The sequence below is a fragment of the Bombina bombina genome, chromosome 4 (assembly GCF_027579735.1).
Source record: "Bombina bombina isolate aBomBom1 chromosome 4, aBomBom1.pri, whole genome shotgun sequence".
Classification (NCBI taxonomy): Eukaryota; Metazoa; Chordata; class Amphibia; order Anura; family Bombinatoridae; genus Bombina; species Bombina bombina.
The window spans coordinates 163,100,464-163,118,690 of record NC_069502.1 but is presented as its reverse complement, the minus strand read 5'-3'; the positions used below and the strand labels follow the sequence as shown (position 1 = coordinate 163,118,690).

At 39.5% G+C, this 18,227-nt stretch overlaps 1 protein-coding gene across 5 annotated transcripts in view; it reads left to right on the top strand.

The window, feature by feature from the left end:
* Positions 1-18,227, top strand: part of LPIN1 (lipin 1) — a 477,940-nt gene that overhangs the window by 337,852 nt on the left and 121,861 nt on the right. For all 5 annotated transcript variants that reach the window (XM_053709668.1, XM_053709669.1, XM_053709670.1 and 2 more), the window contains one exon: positions 2,136-2,433. In XM_053709668.1, the coding sequence (XP_053565643.1) occupies positions 2,136-2,433 (298 nt within the window). The remainder of the gene's footprint in view (positions 1-2,135; positions 2,434-18,227) is intronic.

Sequence of the window (18,227 nt, the reverse complement as noted above, 5' to 3'; positions counted from 1 at the left end):
TTTAATGTTGGGGGGTATTGTTTTTTTTTTTTCAGGTAAAAGAGCTGATTACTTTGGGGCAATGCCCCGCTAAAGGCCCTTTTAAGGGCTGGTAAAAGAGCTGATTACTTTTTAAATTAGAATAGGGTAGGGCATTTTATTATTATTTTTTTTTTATTTTATTTTATTAGGGGGCTTAGATTAGGTGTAATTAGTTTAAACTTCTTGTAGAATTTTTGTAATTTAGTGTTTTTTTTTGTATTATAGATCAGTTTATTTAATTGTATTTTAGTTTAGCTAATTGTAGTTAATTTATTTAATTAATTTATTGATAGTGTAGTGTTAGGTGTATTTGTAACTTAGGTTAGGATTTATTTTACAGGTAATTTTGTAATTATTTTAACTAGGTAGCTATTAAATAGGTAATAACTATTTAATAGCTATTGTACCTAGTTAAAATAAATAGAAAGTTGCCTGTAAAATAAATATAAATCCTAAAATAGCTACAATGTAACTAATAGTTATATTGTAGCTATCTTATGGTTTATTTTATAGGTAAGTATTTATTTTTAAATAGGAAAAATGTATTTAATGATAGTAAATTTATTTAGATTAATTTAAATGATATTTAAGTTAGGGGGGGTGTTAGGGTTAGACTTAGGTTTAGGGGTTAATAAATTTATTATAGTAGCGGCGACGTTGCAGGTGGGAGATTAGGGGTTAATATTTGTAGGTAGGTGGCGGCGATGTTAGGGAGGGCAGATTAGGGGTTAATACTATTTATTATAGTGTTTGCGAGGCGGGGGTGCGGCGGTTTAGGGGTTAATACATTTATTATAGTGGCGGCGAGGTCCGGTCGGCAGATTAGGGGTTAATAAGTGTAGGTAGGTGGCGGCGACGTTGGGGGGGGCAGATTAGGGGTTAATAAATATAATCTAGGCGATGTTAGGGACAGCAGATTAGGGGTTCATAGCTATTTATTATAGTGTTTGCGAGGCGGGAGTGCGGCAGTGTAGGGGTTAATACATTTATTATAGTGGTGGCGAGGTCCGGTCGGCAGATTAGGGGTTAATAAGTGTAGGTAGGTGGCGGCAACGTTGGGGGGGGGCAGATTAGGGGTTAATAAATATAATCTAGGCGATGTTAGGGACAGCAGATTAGGGGTTCATAGCTATAATGTAGGTGGCGGCGATGTCCGGTCAGCAGATTAGGGGTTAATAAGTGTAAGGTTAGGGGTGTTTAGACTCGGGGTTCATGTTAGGGTGTTAGGTGTAGACTTAGAAAGTGTTTCCCCATAGGAAACAATGGGGCTGCGTTAGGAGCTGAACGCTGCTTTTTTGCAGGTGTTAGATTTTTTTTCAGCCAGCTCAGCCCCATTGTTTCCTATGGGGATATCGTGCACAAGCATGTTTTTCCAGCTTACCGCTGACTTAAGCAACGCTGGTATTAAGGGTTGAAGTGGAGCTAAATTATGCTCAACGCTCCCTTTTCTGAGGCTAACACATCCATTCAGACAACTCTAAATACCAGGGTTGTCTTAAGAGTGCGCTGGAAAAAAAAGCAGCGTTGGCACCGCAGGTCTTTACCGACAAAACTCTAAATCTAGGCCAAAGTTAGGGAAAGCTAAAAATCAAACCAGCATAGCCAAAAAACAAACAAACTGCCAGATGAGTAAGAAGTCAGAACATTCAATACACATGCAGCATCATGCTACAAACAGAAAGCTTATAAAGACTACTAGAATTAAGAGCTAATTGATCTTCTAGGCCTCCATTAAAGGTACAGCACATGTTACTGCAGCAGGAACAGAAATTACTCTGACAAATTCCTGTTATGACAGTCATATGATGTCACTGGCACTCGGAGAATGTGGAAGTATTGTCAATGGGGGAATTTGATCGCTTTAGCAGTGACAACATTTAAGAGAATAGGACATGCGAACATAACTGTATTGCAAAATGGAATTTGCAGTGCACTGATATACATTGCATTTACTATTTTCATGTTCCTTTACATGTTTTTGTCTTTAATGGTAAAAAAGTTAAATGGCCACTAAGTATTCTTCAACATGAATGATTAAAAATAGCAATGTAAACAGAATATTTCTTTTATGTCAAGTGTTTACATTATAATGGTAATATCTATCACATTTTCAGTCTTCTCTACATAAAAGTAAGGAGTCCAGCACTGTAAATATAAATCCGTCGGAGAGCACACATTTCAGGATCATCTCAGCAGATGAAGGTAAAGCCTTGTCTACAGAACCTGTTGTAGATCAGTCCATCTTGGTGCATATAGAGGACTCTGAATTTGTGCAAATGAAGCCAAGTGAGCCAGATATTGAATCACTAGGAGCAGCTGCACCTCTTCTTTTTAATGATGAAGATATCAGTCTAAACATCACTCCTGTAAGCCAACCGGTCAGCAAAACGGATTCACCGTCCAAAAAGAAAGGTACATTATTAATTCTATATAAACTGTTTTTATCCACTACTGAACCTTTATGTTAAAAATAACTTGCATTTGTATGAGTCAATACAATGATCTTGCTACAATTTGTGTATTTCTTTGAGTGACCCAAATCTAGAGAAGACGTCAAAATAAGCAATAACTAAATCCGTATATTAATATGCCAAAAAGAAGAACGTGTTCAAATAGTTACTTTTATCTGTAGATAGAACCCTTGGAATATTTATAGCCTGATGATAGACACACCCTTTGTGTATTATATTGCCATATAATAAGTGATGGTAAATTTTACAACTTATCATTCTATCCTATGTGAGTGTGACAGTTTTTTTTTTATTGAGGTTGTTAAAAGGTACAACATAAATCAAGTGTTCAATAGAAACAATAATGAGTACATCTACAGTTGTCAAGCTGTTACATCACAGTACAAAATAAAATAATACTATACACAAGACTATGTGCTATCCAAAGAACAAGAGACTTTACCATCAGTAATACTATTGAACACTAAAGATGGAACCTCATTTTAAGTAATATATTTCCTCCAAACTTTGATGGGCCACTCATGGACCCACATGAACAGGGGTAACTGAGAGGAGGAATTCTAATGGTTCATACGGTCACTCTTGAACCTTATGTAACTAGGCTTAAGAATTATAGCAGGATTAGTAGAAACATGTCTTAAGTAAGAATATATATTTAACTATGGCTTGACCTTATCCGATAGTGGTGAAAAAGAAAACCCATTATGGTATATAATGTAGATGCTACCATGACTCTTAGAACACAATAGATATAGTACATATAGCTTTAACTAGCTGTTGTAACTGCTTGTAAAATCGTTGTATGGAGGAGGCTTATGGATATCAACCATAGTCAATTCACAGAAGGCACCGAACCTTGGAGTATATAAATCCTAGGGGAGAACTCAGGCATAGACCTACCATAAAGAGAATAGTGTTACATTTAAATTTTAGACTTATAGTATTGGGATTTTCAGGAGAATAGGGCAGGGGTAAACTCATATATGACTTTAGTAGGAGGTGTTCATGACAGTGGGGCTAATATATTAAGGAACTCGAGGCAACTAAAAAATAAAATAAAGAAAACAATATAGACTTGTCTGAGAAAGGAAAGTATCATATCTAATAAGCTAATGGCCTCACTCCAGAAAATATATCTCACAGAGAGACAATTTTTTTTAATTTTTATTATAAACCCTTGATACGTAACAGCTTGTCCCATAGACTCTGCCGCAGTCCATAGGATCTTGTTGTAATATGTTGTTGAACATAAATTGTTGAACATAATCTAGTGTCTCTTATCAGGACTACTCAGTGCTATGTCTCACAAAGGTGAATAAAGTGTTGAGAGGGATGGTGCTATAGATTAAGTAACATTTTGGGTATTCTCAGAGTAGTGGGTAACATTTAACTACTAAACCGATAGTAAACCATTTGTATTAAGAGTGACCAGTGAGTAATATTTATGCGGACCACATACTGTAAGTTAGGTGGAAGCCTTTAGGATTTCCCCTAAAGTAAATAGTAAGGATATATATCATGACGGTCTCAGTCCCCACACAACTATGGGAGCTGTTCCAATAGAAGTGAGACTCCTAAACAAGTAGTGAACCATACTAGATTCCATCAACTATAGTTAACAATCTCGTAATTATCTGTACAAATATATTAATATTATTGGTATTCCTATAATACCAAACAGTAGCATTAGATAATAGCACCCACCTGGAGTAGCAGCTGTCAATGACAGAATATATTAAAGCCTAGTAATGTTATACAAGTATGGTTAGCAGTCTAAATATATATATGTTAATGGCCCCAAACCTAACAATAAGTGTTCCTTTCAGAGTCTAAATTGAAATGCTATATGCTTTAACAATAAGTGTTCCTTTCAGAGTCTAAATTGAAATACTATATGCTTATAGGAATAATACATTAAGGCATGCAGTGGATATTTGCATAAGATCGTAATAAGGGCTTACTCTTAATAGTAGGAACTTCACTCTTTAACCCTTCGGTGGGACATCTGTATAATACAAATATATTAAATAGCGTAACATAACCCTAAAGTATGCAATATATAAATAAACATCCTCATTAGTATGTATAGGGCAAGTAGCAGGCTGCAATCTATCTAATATCTAGCCAAGAACCTTCACAACATGAACTAGAGCAGCATTAAGCAGAGAGTCGAATAATCATAGCAGCCAGCAGACTGATAGTAAAGGGAGCTTGCAGATGAGCCTGTAAGTATACCATGCATAGAATTGCAGTGTCCTACATCTGAGCCGGTAACTGCAGAGCTTCAGTAAATTAACCTACACCAGACTTGCATAGGCAAGGCAAGTAGAAAGGGCAAATCTTTTTCCTGTGTATCTGATTAGAGTTTTGTAGGATTTCAAGTAAGTTAGTACCCAGTTCATCTCTGGGATCTGCAGGCATCCGGGAATTACGTTTCTGCTTCAGGGTGAGACCGCCTTTATTCAACTTATAAATTGACCCTAGTACCATATGTGATGCATTTCCTAATACAGTGATTCGGCTCCAATTTTGAGGGCTAGCCGCAGTTTCAGTGAGCAGCGAGGCATCCGATGCACTCAAGGGTTCTTGGACGCTCTTGTCCCCGGAGCTACCGCCGATGTCCCCAGAGGTGTATGTGGTAAATTTTACCGGGTTAGTTTCACCGTCCGGAGTCGGGTTGTAATACGTCGCCGGTGGCGTCACACTTTGGGGGGTATCTCCTTGTAGATCCACATTGGGCTTCAGGGTTGGCAGACATTGTGGCAAAAAACAGTCGCGATCAGCGTGGTGAGTTGTTCCTCAAAGTTATTCAGCAAAGTTTCAATGACTAAAGATAGGTCCTCCATGGTAATATGGGTACAAAGGTGTTAAGTGTATCAGTTTAACCGAATCCGCTGTTGTTCAGTATAGGTTCGGTATATCTGAGAATTTCAGTTCAGCGTGTACAACTGCGTGACCTGGTGTACCAGGAAATTGGGGGGCAATATGAAGTGCCAGGCCGGTATAAGGCCTCTGCTGCACACCTTGTCTATTCTGGTCTGCCTGGCTGGGGTTTTATATCAAATGTGCAAAAAACTTGATCCTTATGCATTGATCTGCACACCAACACTCGAAAAAAACAACGGATTTACCAGCTCCAGAGCTTAGCCGGTTTTACAAAGCAGCCATCATGGTTGATGGTCGGACAAGCCACCCCCCCACTATTTTATTTTTTTAATTGTACCTAATGATGATGATAACATTATTTTTAATATGTTCCCGTTTTCTCTTGTTAAGTGTATCCAGTCCACGGATCATCCATTACTTGTGGGATATTCTCCTTCCCAACAGGAAGTTGCAAGAGGATCACCCACAGCAGAGCTGCTATATAGCTCCTCCCCTCACTGCCATATCCAGTCATTCTCTTGCAACTCTCAACTAAGATGGAGGTCGTAAGAGGACTGTGGTGTTTTATACTTAGTTTATTTCTTCAATCAAAAGTTTGTTATTTTTAAATGGTACCGGAGTGTACTGTTCATCTCAGGCAGTATTTAGAAGAAGAATCTGCCTACGTTTTCTATGATCTTAGCAGAAGTAACTAAGATCCTTTGCTGTTCTCACATATTCTGAGGAGTGAGGTAACTTCAGAGGGGGAATAGCGTGCAGGTTCTCCTGCAATAAGGTATGTGCAGTTAATATTTTTCTAGGGATAGAATTTGCTAGAAAATGCTGCTGATACCGAAGTAATGTAAGTAAAGCCTTAAATGCAGTGATAGCGACTGGTATCAGGCTTATTAATAGAGATACATACTCTTATAAAAGTGTATTTTAAAACGTTTGCTGGCATGTTTAATCGTTTTTTACATATGTTTGGTGATAAAACTTATTGGGGGCTAGTTTTTTCCACATGGCTGGCTTGAATTTGGCCTAGAAACAGTTCCCTGAGGCTTCCCACTGTTGTAATATGAGTGGGAGGGGCCTATTTTGGCGTTTTTTTGCACAGCAAAAATTACAGACACAGACATCCAGCTTCTTCCTGCATGATCCAGGACTTCTCTGAAGGGCTCAAAAGGCTTCAAAAGTCGTATTGAGGGAGGTAAAAAGCCACAGTAGAGCTGTGGCAGTTGTTGTGACTGTTTAAAAAACGTTTTTGTCATTTGTTATTCCGTTTTTGGTATTAAGGGGTTAATCATCCATTTGCAAGTGGGTGCAATGCTCTGCTAACTTATTACATACACTGTAAAAATTTCATCAGTGTAACTGCATTTTTTCACTGTTATTTCAAAATTTGGGAAAATTTGTGTTTCTGAAAGGCGCAGTAACGTTTTTTATATTGCTTGTAAACTTGTTTTAAAGTGTTTTCCAAGCTTGCTAGTCTCATTGCTAGTCTGTTTAAACATGTCTGACACAGAGGAACCTACTTGTTCATTATGTTTGAAAGCCATGGTCTAGCCCCATAGGAGAATGTGTACTAAATGTATTGATTTCACCTTAAACAGTAAAGATCAGTCTTTATCTATAAAAGAATTATCACCAGAGGGTTCTGTCGAGGGGGAAGTTATGCCGACTAACTCTCCCCACGTGTCAGACCCTTCGCCTCCCGCTCAGGGGACGCACGCTAATATGGCGCCAATTACATCAGGGACGCCCATAGCGATTACCTTGCAGGACATGGCTGCAATCATGAATAATACCCTGTCAGAGGTATTATCTAGATTGCCTGAATTAAGAGGCAAGCGCGATAGCTCTGGGGTTAGGAGAGATACAGAGCGCGCAAATGCTGTTAGAGCCATGTCTGATACTGCTTCACAGTATGCAGAACATGAGGACGGAGAGCTTCAGTCTGTGGGTGACATCTCTGACTCGGGGAAACCTGATTCAGAGATTTCTAATTTTAAATTTAAGCTTGAGAACCTCCGTGTATTGCTTGTGGAGGTATTAGCTGCTCTGAATGACTGTAATACAGTTGCAATTCCAGAGAAATTGTGTAGGCTGGATAGATACTATGCGGTGCCGGTGTGTACTGACGTTTTTCCTATACCTAAAAGGCTTACAGAAATTATTAGCAAGGAGTGGGATAGACCCGGTGTGCCCTTTTCCCCACCTCCTATATTTAGAAAAATGTTTCCAATAGACGCCACTACACAGGACTTATGGCAGACGGTCCCTAAGGTGGAGGGAGCAGTTTCTACTTTAGCAAAGCGTACCACTATCCCGGTTGAGGACAGTTGTGCTTTTTCAGATCCAATGGATAAAAAATTGGAGGGTTACCTTAAGAAAATGTTTATTCAACAAGGTTTTATTTTACAGCCCCTTGCATGCATTGCGCCTGTCACTGCTGCGGCGGCATTCTGGTTTGAGGCCCTGGAAGAGGCCATCCAGACAGCTCCATTGAATGAAATTATTGACAAGCTTAGAACGCTTAAGCTAGCTAACTCATTTGTTTCTGATGCCATTGTTCATTTGACTAAACTAACGGCTAAGAATTCTGGATTCGCCATCCAGGCGCGTAGGGCGCTATGGCTTAAATCCTGGTCAGCTGACGTGACTTCAAAGTCTAAATTACTCAACATTCCTTTCAAGGGGCAGACCTTATTCGGGCCTGGCTTGAAGGAAATTATTGCTGACATTACTGGAGGCAAGGGTCATACCCTTCCTCAGGACAGGGCCAAATCAAAGGCCAAACAGTCTAATTTTCGTGCCTTTCGAAATTCAAGGCAGGAGCAGCATCAACTTCCTCCGCTTCAAAACAAGAGGGAACTGTTGCTCATTCCAGACAGGCCTGGAAACCTAACCAGTCCTGGAACAAGGGCAAGCAGGCCAGGAAGCCTGCTGCTGCCCCCAAGACAGCATGAAGGAACGGCCCCCTATCCGGAAACGGATCTAGTGGGGGGCAGATTTTCTCTCTTTGCCCAGGCGTGGGCAAGAGATGTTCAGGATCCCTGGGCGTTGGAGATCATATCTCAGGGATATCTTCTGGACTTCAAAGCTTCTCCTCCACAAGGGAGATTTCATCTTTCAAGGTTATCATCAAACCAGATAAAGAAAGAGGCATTCCTAAGCTGTGTGCAAGACCTCCTAGTAATGGGAGTGATCCATCCAGTTCCGCGGACGGAACAAGGACAGGGATTTTATTCAAATCTGTTTGTGGTTCCCAAGAAAGAGGGGACCTTCAGACCAATCTTGGATCTAAAGATCTTAAACAAATTCCTCAGAGTTCCATCATTCAAAATGGAAACTATTCGGACCATCCTACCCATGATCCAAGAGGGTCAGTACATGACCACAGTGGACTTAAAGGATGCCTACCTTCACATACCGATTCACAAAGATCATCATCGGTTCCTAAGGTTTGCCTTTCTAGACAGGCATTACCAGTCCACTGCCCCGAGAATTTTTACAAAGGTTCTGGGCTCACTTCTGGCGGTTCTAAGACCGCGAGGCATAGCGGTGGCTCCGTATCTAGACGACATCCTGATACAGGCGTCAAGCTTTCAAATTGCCAAGTCTCATACAGAGATAGTTCTGGCATTTCTGAGGTCTCATGGGTGGAAAGTGAACGTGGAAAAGAGTTCTCTATCACCACTCACAAGAGTCTCCTTCCTAGGGACTCTTATAGATTCTGTAGAGATGAAAATTTACCTGACGGAGTCCAGGTTATCAAAACTTCTAAATGCTTGCCGTGTCCTTCATTCCATTCCACGCCCGTCAGTGGCTCAGTGCATGTAAGTAATCGGCTTAATGGTAGCGGCAATGGACATAGTGCCATTTGCGCGCCTGCATCTCAGACCGCTGCAATTATGCATGCTAAGTCAGTGGAATGGGGATTACTCAGATTTGTCCCCTCTACTAAATCTGGATCAAGAGACCAGAGATTCTCTTCTCTGGTGGCTTTCTCGAGTCCATCTGTCCAAGGGTATGACCTTTCGCAGGCCAGATTGGACGATTGTAACAACAGATGCCAGCCTTCTAGGTTGGGGCGCAGTCTGGAACTCCCTGAAGGCTCAGGGATCGTGGACTCAGGAGGAGAAACTCCTCCCAATAAATATTCTGGAGTTAAGAGCAATATTCAATGCTCTTCTTGCTTGGCCTCAGTTAGCAACACTGAGGTTCATCAGATTTCAGTCGGACAACATCACGACTGTGGCTTACATCAACCATCAAGGGGGAACCAGGAGTTCCCTAGCGATGTTGGAAGTCTCAAAGATAATTCGCTGGGCAGAGTCTCACTCTTGCCACCTGTCAGCGATCCACATCCCAGGCGTAGAGAACTGGGAGGCGGATTTTCTAAGTCGTCAGACTTTTCACCCGGGGGAGTGGGAACTCCATCCGGAGGTGTTTGCTCAACTGGTCCATCGTTGGGGCAAACCAGAACTGGATCTCATGGCGTCTCGCCAGAACGCCAAGCTTCCTTGTTACGGATCCAGGTCCAGGGACCCGGGAGCAACGCTGATAGATGCTCTAGCAGCTCCTTGGTTCTTCAACCTGGACTATGTGTTTCCACCGTTTCCTCTGCTCCCTCGACTGATTGCCAAAATCAAACAGGAGATAGCATCGGTGATTCTGATAGCGCCTGCGTGGCCACGCAGGACCTGGTATGCAGACCTAGTGGACATGTCATCTCTTCCACCATGGACTCTGCCTCTGAGGCAGGACCTTCTAATACAAGGTCCTTTTAATCATCCAAATCTACTTTCTCTGAGACTGACTGCATGGAGATTGAACGCTTGATTCTATCAAGGCGTGGCTTCTCCGAGTCAGTAATTGATACCTTAATACAGGCTCGGAAGCCTGTCACCAGGAAAATCTACCATAAGATATGGCGTAAATATCTTTATTGGTGTGAATCCAAGAGTTACTCATGGAGTAAGGTTAGGATTCCTAGGATATTGTCCTTTCTCCAAGAGGGTTTGGACAAAGGCTTATCAGCTAGTTCTTTAAAAGGACAGATCTCTGCTCTGTCCTTTTGCACAAGCGTCTGGCAGAAGTTCCAGACGTCCAGGCATTTTGTCAGGCTTTGGTTAGGATTAAGCCTGTGTTTAAAACTGTTGCTCCCCCGTGGAGCTTAAACTTGGTTCTTAAAGTTCTTCAGGGAGTTCCGTTTGAACCCCTTCATTCCATTGATATTAAACTTTTATCTTGGAAAGTCCTGTTTTTGATGGCTATTTCCTCGGCTCGAAGAGTCTCTGAGTTATCTGCCTTACATTGTGATTCTCCTTATCTGATTTTTCCTTCAGACAAGGTAGTTCTGTGTACCAAACCTGGGTTTTTACCTAAGGTGGTTTCTAACAGGAATATCAATCAAGAGATTGTTGTTCCATTATTGTGTCCTAATCCTTCTTCAAAGAAGGAACCTCTTTTGCATAATCTGGACGTAGTCCGTGCCTTGAAGTTTTACTTACAGGCTACTAAAGATTTTCGTCAAACATCTGCCCTGTTTGTCGTTTACTCTGGACAGAGGAGAGGTCAAAAAGCTTCGGCAACCTCTCTCTCCTTTTGGCTTCGGAGCATAATACGCTTAGCCTATGAGACTGCTGGACAGCAGCCCCCTGAAAGGATTACAGCTCATTCTACTAGAGCTGTGGCTTCCACCTGGGCCTTTAAAAATGAGGCCTCTGTTGAACAGATTTGCAAGGCTGCGACTTGGTCTTCGCTTCACACCTTTTCAAAATTTTACAAATTTGACACTTTTGCTTCTTCGGAGGCTGTTTTTGGGAGAAAGGTTCTACAGGCAGTGGTTCCTTCCGTTTAAGTTCCTGCCTTGCCCCTCCCATCATCCGTGTACTTTAGCTTTGGTATTGGTATCCCACAAGTAATGGATGATCCGTGGACTGGATACACTTAACAAGTGAAAACATAATTTATGCTTACCTGATAAATTTATTTCTCTTGTAGTGTATCCAGTCCACGGCCCGCCCTGTCCTTTTAAGGCAGGTCTAAATTTTAATTAAACTACAGTCACCACTGCACCCTATGGTTTCTCCTTTCTCGTCTTGTTTCGGTCGAATGACTGGATATGGCAGTGAGGGGAGGAGCTATATAGCAGCTCTGCTGTGGGTGATCCTCTTGCAACTTCCTGTTGGGAAGGAGAATATCCCACAAGTAATGGATGATCCGTGGACTGGATACACTACAAGAGAAATAAATTTATCAGGTAAGCATAAATTATGTTTTTATGTTTCCTTCCTCCCCCTCCCCTTGTCTTCTTATGTAGTGTAGTGATATATATCAGGGTCCCACCCGCTCTATACGTAATAGGCAGTGTGTACTCCACATTGTACTCCCCCTGAAACATTTGCAGTGTTGTCAATACAAGTAAATAGTCAATCTAAACTCTTGTTCCATTTTACTATTTTCTTGTATTTCTGTTAGGTAAAGGGTAATCCCCAAATGAGTAGAAACAGTGCATGTGAAGGGTCTCAACATCGTACATGCATGATACTAATATGGAAGCGTCCACATAGAAAACAGCTAAACTGTTAATTGGGTGACAGTAAGAAACATCACCTGAAAAAAAGATACCAGAGGGGGGCAACCTTAGAGGACAGTAAACAATAATGAAGCACAAAATAAATAAATTATAAGCCTCTTTAACAAAAATGTATATATATAATTTATATAATAATACTTAGAAACTTGAAATCAGCAGACAGTAGTTTGGAATGTCAGCAACCTGAGATCAGAAGATAGAACTTGGGAATGGTACTTAAGATCAGGTGCTAGGACTTGAAAATATTTGTAGTTGGGAAGTTTGGCAATTTGAAATTAGATGAAATGACTTGTCAGTATTCACAGTTGGGTAAAGTCTGGGTTAGCAACTTAAGATAAGGAGAGTAAACAAACAATTCCACAGCACCTTCCTTTTTAACAAGATTTATTGACCTTCTTCTCCCATGGAGGTACAAACAGGTCACTGCAACGTTTCGGGAGGTTGTCCCTTAATCATGCTAATGGGCCTCATCTGTTTAGATGCATTTATAGGCCTACATCTTAAAGGGACAGTCAACACCAGAATTTTTGTTGTTTAAAAAGATAGATAATCCCTTTATTACCCATTCCCCAGTTTTGCATAACCAACACTGTTATATTAATACACTTTTTACTGTTGTGACTATCTTGTATCTAAGCATCTTCTGACCGCCCCTAATCACATGACTTTTAGTTATTATCTATTGACTTGCAGTTTAGCCAATTAGTGCAGTGTCTGCCACAACTCACGGGCGTGATCACAATGCTATCTATATGGTTTACCTGAACTACTCTCCCCTGCTGTGAAAAGCAAATACAAAAGCATGTGATTAGAGGCGGCCTTCAAGGGCTTAGAAATTATCATATGAGCCTTTCTAGGTTTGCTCTCAACTAGAATACCAAGAGAACAAAGCAAAATTGTTGATAAAAGTAAATTGGAAAGTTGTTTAAAATTACATGCCCTATTTGAAAAATAAAAGTTTTTTTGGGCCTTGACTGTCCCTTTAACCCATTGTATATTGTTACAAAGTGAATCATATCACTAAATACTACCATCTAGTGGTTACATTTATTATTACACTTAAATACATATACAAAATTTAAAAACAATACACTGTTTACCTATATAAATATAGATGGAAAAATGTTAACTTTATTAATTTATACATTATTTTTAATGCACATTACAGAAATACTTTGAGGTCAAGCTCTCTATTAATGCCCTTAGCAATTAATGTATCCAATTTATGTATCCAATAGGACTCCTTTTGTTTTAATATCAATTACCTATTACCACCCCTTCTTAATTTATCTACACCATCAATAATTTGCCACCTCAGTTGACTGATGTTATGACCTGCACTTAAAGTGAAGGTAAACTTACCTTCTATTTGATCGAGTATTTGATTTTTTTTTGCCCCAATCAATAGGAGTTTAATTCATAATTTTTTTTATACCAAGATATCACCGTTTACAAATTTGACCGGCTTTTTTTTTTTTTTTTTTTTTTTTTTTTTAGTCTTGATGACGTTTTTAGCTTGGCCAATTGAAAATCAGGCCATCCAAGGAGGCGGATGACGTCGGATGACAGCCGCCTAACGGCCATATTTTCAATTGGAGAAAATAAAAACGTGATCAAGAATAATAAAAAAAAAGGATCGAATTTATAAAGCGCCGATAACTATTTATAAAGGCAATAACTGTGCTTAAAATAAAATTGAAAGAAATTGATGAATTAAACTCCTATTGATTGTGGCCAAAAAACTAAATACTCTATCGAATAGAAGGTAAGTTTACCTTCACTTTAAGAAATGGCATGACACAGGTGCTTCCTGATTCCCACATCTCATATTGGACCTGTGTTGACTCATCCTATCTCGTACCTTCCTTGTGGTCTCTCCAATGTTAATCTTGGAACATGGGCATTTGATAAGGTATACGACATAGGATGAGTCACACGTATATTGATTTTTAATACCAAATTTTTTCTCTGTTTGTGGATGTTGGAAATCTGCCCCTTTGATAACTGTACTACAACTAGCACAGCTTAAGCATGGAAAAGTTCCATGCATTCTACTCGTGATATATTTTTGTCTTTTTTTAGAACCCAAATAATTTTTAACCAGCATGTCATCCAAATTTTGAACCCTATGATATGCCATCATAGGAGGTTTTTTAAAAAATTCAACATTTAAATTGCTATTCTTTAAAATATGCCAGTGCTTAGAAATAATATTGCTAATGTCTTATTTTTAGCAATATTGTTTTCTCCCAATTCCTGTGCTTTTTTAATTTCGCTCTCAATCAATTTCTCAGGGTATCCTCTTTGTTTGAATTTATCTCCCATTTCTTGTAATCTACAATTAATTAAGGAGTTCTCATTCACAATCCGTTTTACCCTTTTAAATTGACTGCGAGGAAGGGAATTCCTGAGGGCACTATGCTGAAAGCTTTCATACCTTAACAAAGTATTTCTATCTGTTTCTTTTCTGTGTATGTCCACTTTAAATTTACAAGTGTTTTTATTCACATGTATTACTGTATCCAAGTACATCACTTTTTCTTCACTAAAAGTTAATGTAAACTTCAAATTATTAACTGCCAACAAATTGTTCAACAAATGCCAATAGGGTTCCAACGTCACCCCACCATACGCCAAATATGTTGTCTATGAAGCGCCACCAAGACTACCCCATATTTTAGAAACAAACTATTTTCATATACGAATTTCTCTTCAACACTGTTCATAAACATATGGGTTATGATGGGCAACGTTGGACCCCATGGCCGTAAACCTTATTTGTAGATACCAGTCGTCTTAGAATAATAAATAATTATTATACAACACTATTCTTAATAAGTTTTCAAAGAATAGTATCTGACTTTCATTGTATAACGCAGATTTTTTAAGTGCCAAAATACTCGCCCCTATGCCACTTTCATAATTAATCACTGTGTACAAACTACTTACACCAAGGGTGTATAAAATGCACTTTGTATTCTCCAGTGGTAAATTTATAAGCTTTTCAATAAAGTCACTAGTATCTCTAATATAAGATGTTATTTTTTGAACCTCTGGTTGTGAGATCTTATCCAAATATGTAGCTATATTGGTGAAGACTGAATCTATTCCTGCCACAATTGGCCGCCCCGGTGACTTAGTCAGATTTTTATGTACCTTACGTGCTGTATAAAAAAATAGGTGTTTATGGCCACTCTACATATAGATATTCAATAATACCATTTTTCATTGCCCAATTTAACACACCCTTTATTTCTGCCTGTATTTTACTTACTGGATTACATTGTAGCAGTTTGTAAGTATTTGTATCTCCTAATTGTTGTTTAATCTCAGAGACATAATGTTCCCTGTCAAGAACTATGGTGGCTCCTCCCTGGTCAGCTCTCCTCACTAGTATATATTTTTCTTTAAGGGAGTCAATAGTTTTTTTCTGGGGCAATGTTAAATTTGGTTTATATTCATTCTATGTTTTCAATTTTTTATTGCAATGACTTACTTTTAACTTCATCATATCATGTTTAACAAGGTCTATATAAGTTTCCACACTATTATTGCCATAAGCTGGTGAAAAAGCACTTGTTTTAAACAGACCTGTAGATTTCAATGTTAACGTCATTTTTTATAACTAGTAGTGTTTTCAATCAACCGTGGGCCCTCATTAAACAATCATTTCAATTTCAATGTCCGAAAAAACCTATATAGATCTTTTTCTAATTCAAAAAAGTCGGTCTTTCATCTGAGAAAACGACAGCCCTTTTTCTAGCATCTCATACTCACTCTATTCCAGCGCTTTGCTCGAGATGTTTATTACTGTTAATTACTGTTAATTTGCTGACTTTCTTCCTTGATGGATACCGGCGATCCTTTTCCATGTCACCTGTGTTTGCGGCCGCCCCGGTGGCACTTCCTGATGACGTCTGTGAGTCGTTGCTCGACTCTAAAAAACTTTGTCTGATGAGTCGTACTGCTGACGCGGTTTCCGCCATCTTGGAACTTCTGCTTTGCTTGATTTCAATAGGACCTCTGTGATCTGCCAGGCCCTCTTTTCCTCCAATGAGATGGTTCACTACGCCATCTGTAGACGTGCCCCAGAAGGTAGTCAGTCTCATCACGCTGGAACTTTAACCTCTTCTGTTCCTGCAGTTCCTTTTTTAGGGTATTTATTTTATCTTCAACCTCTTTTATTTTTTTATCAAATTCATCAGATGTTCGCATTTGCTGTAAGACCTCTTTGTTCTTATCCACCTCAATTTGTTGTTTATCGATCTCTTGTTGTAAAGAATACACTGTCAGCACTATTAGATCGTAAGAACATTTGTTCAGTATAGCTTCAAATTTATCACAGTAATCAGGATTGTTCTTTAGCAGAGTAGGCTATGTAGACATGCGTAATCCCCTTGGGATCCTCTTCACCCTAAAATATTCAGCAAGGGTTATTGCATGTAATTCCCAAATCATGTTTTCTCCAACATAGGTGTGTCCGGTCCACGGCGTCATCCTTACTTGTGGGATATTCTCTTCCCCAACAGGAAATGGCAAAGAGCCCAGCAAAGCTGGTCACATGATCCCTCCTAGGCTCCGCCTACCCCAGTCATTCTCTTTGCCGTTGTACAGGCAACATCTCCACGGAGATGGCTTAGAGTTTTTTAGTGTTTAACTGTAGTTTTTATTATTCAATCAAGAGTTTGTTATTTTAAAATAGTGCTGGTATGTACTATTTACTCTGAAACAGAAAAGAGATGAAGATTTCTGTTTGTATGAGGAAAATGATTTTAGCAACCGTTACTAAAATCCATGGCTGTTCCACACAGGACTGTTGAGAGGAATTAACTTCAGTTGGGGGAACAGTGAGCAGTCTTTTGCTGCTTGAGGTATGACACATTCTAACAAGACGATGTAATGCTGGAAGCTGTCATTTTCCCTATGGGATCCGGTAAGCCATTTTTATTCACACAGTAAATAAGGGCTTCACAAGGGCTTATTAAGACTGTAGACATTTTCTGGGCTAAATCGATCATATTTACACATATTTAGCCTTGAGGAATCATTTAATCTGGGTATTTTTTGTAAAATAATATCGGCAGGCACTGTTTTAGACACTTTATTCTATTGGGGCTTTTCCTAATCATAGTCAGAGCCTCATTTTCGCGCCGGTATGGCGCACTTGTTTTTGAGAACAGCATGACATGCAGCTGCATGTGTGTGGAGCTCTGATACATAGAAAAGTCTTTCTGAAGGCATTATTTGGTATCGTATTCCCCTTTGGGCTTGGTTGGGTCTCAGCAAAGCAGATTCCAGGCACTGTAAAGGGGTTAAATATAAAAACGGCTCCGGTTCCGTTATTTTAAGGGTTAAAGCTTCCAAATTTGGTGTGCAATACTTTTAAGGCTTTAAGACACTGTGGTGAAATTTTGGTGAACAATTCCTTCATACTTTTTCGCAATTGCAGTAATAAAGTGTGTTCAGTTTAAAATTTAAAGTGACAGTAACGGTTTTATTTTAAAACGTTTTTTGTGCTTTGTTATCAAGTTTATGCCTGTTTAACATGTCTGAACTACCAGATAGATTGTGTTCTGACTGTGGGGAAGCCAAGGTTCCTTCTCATTTAAATAGATGTGATTTATGTCATAATAAATTTAGTAAAAATGATGCCCAAGATGATTCCTCAAGTGAGGGGAGTAAGCATGGTACTGCATCATCCCCTCCTTCGTCTACACCAGTTTTGCCCATACAGGAGGCCCCTAGTACATCTAGCGCGCCAATACTCCTTACTATGCAACAATTAACGGCTGTAATGGATAATTCTATCAAAAACATTTTAGCCAATATGCCCACTTATCAGCGAAAGCGCGACTGCTCTGTTTTAGAAAATACTGAAGAGCATGAGGCCGCTGATGATATTGTCTCTGAAGGGCCCCTACACCAGTCTGAGGGGGCCAGGGAGGTTTTGTCTGAGGGAGAAATTTCAGATTCAGGAAAAATTTCTCAACAAGCTGAACCTGATGTGATTACTTTTAAATTTAAGTTGGAACATCTCCGCGCTCTGCTTAAGGAGGTGTTATCCAATTTGGATGATTGTGATTATCTGGTCATTCCAGAAACACTATGTAAAATGGACAAGTTCCTAGAGGCCCCGGGGCCCCCCGAAGCTTTTCCTATACTCAAGCGGGTGGCGTACATTGTTAATAAAGAATGGGACAGGGTGTACCTTTCGTACCTCCCCCCATATTTAAAAAATTGTTTCCTATAGTCGACCCCAGAAAGGA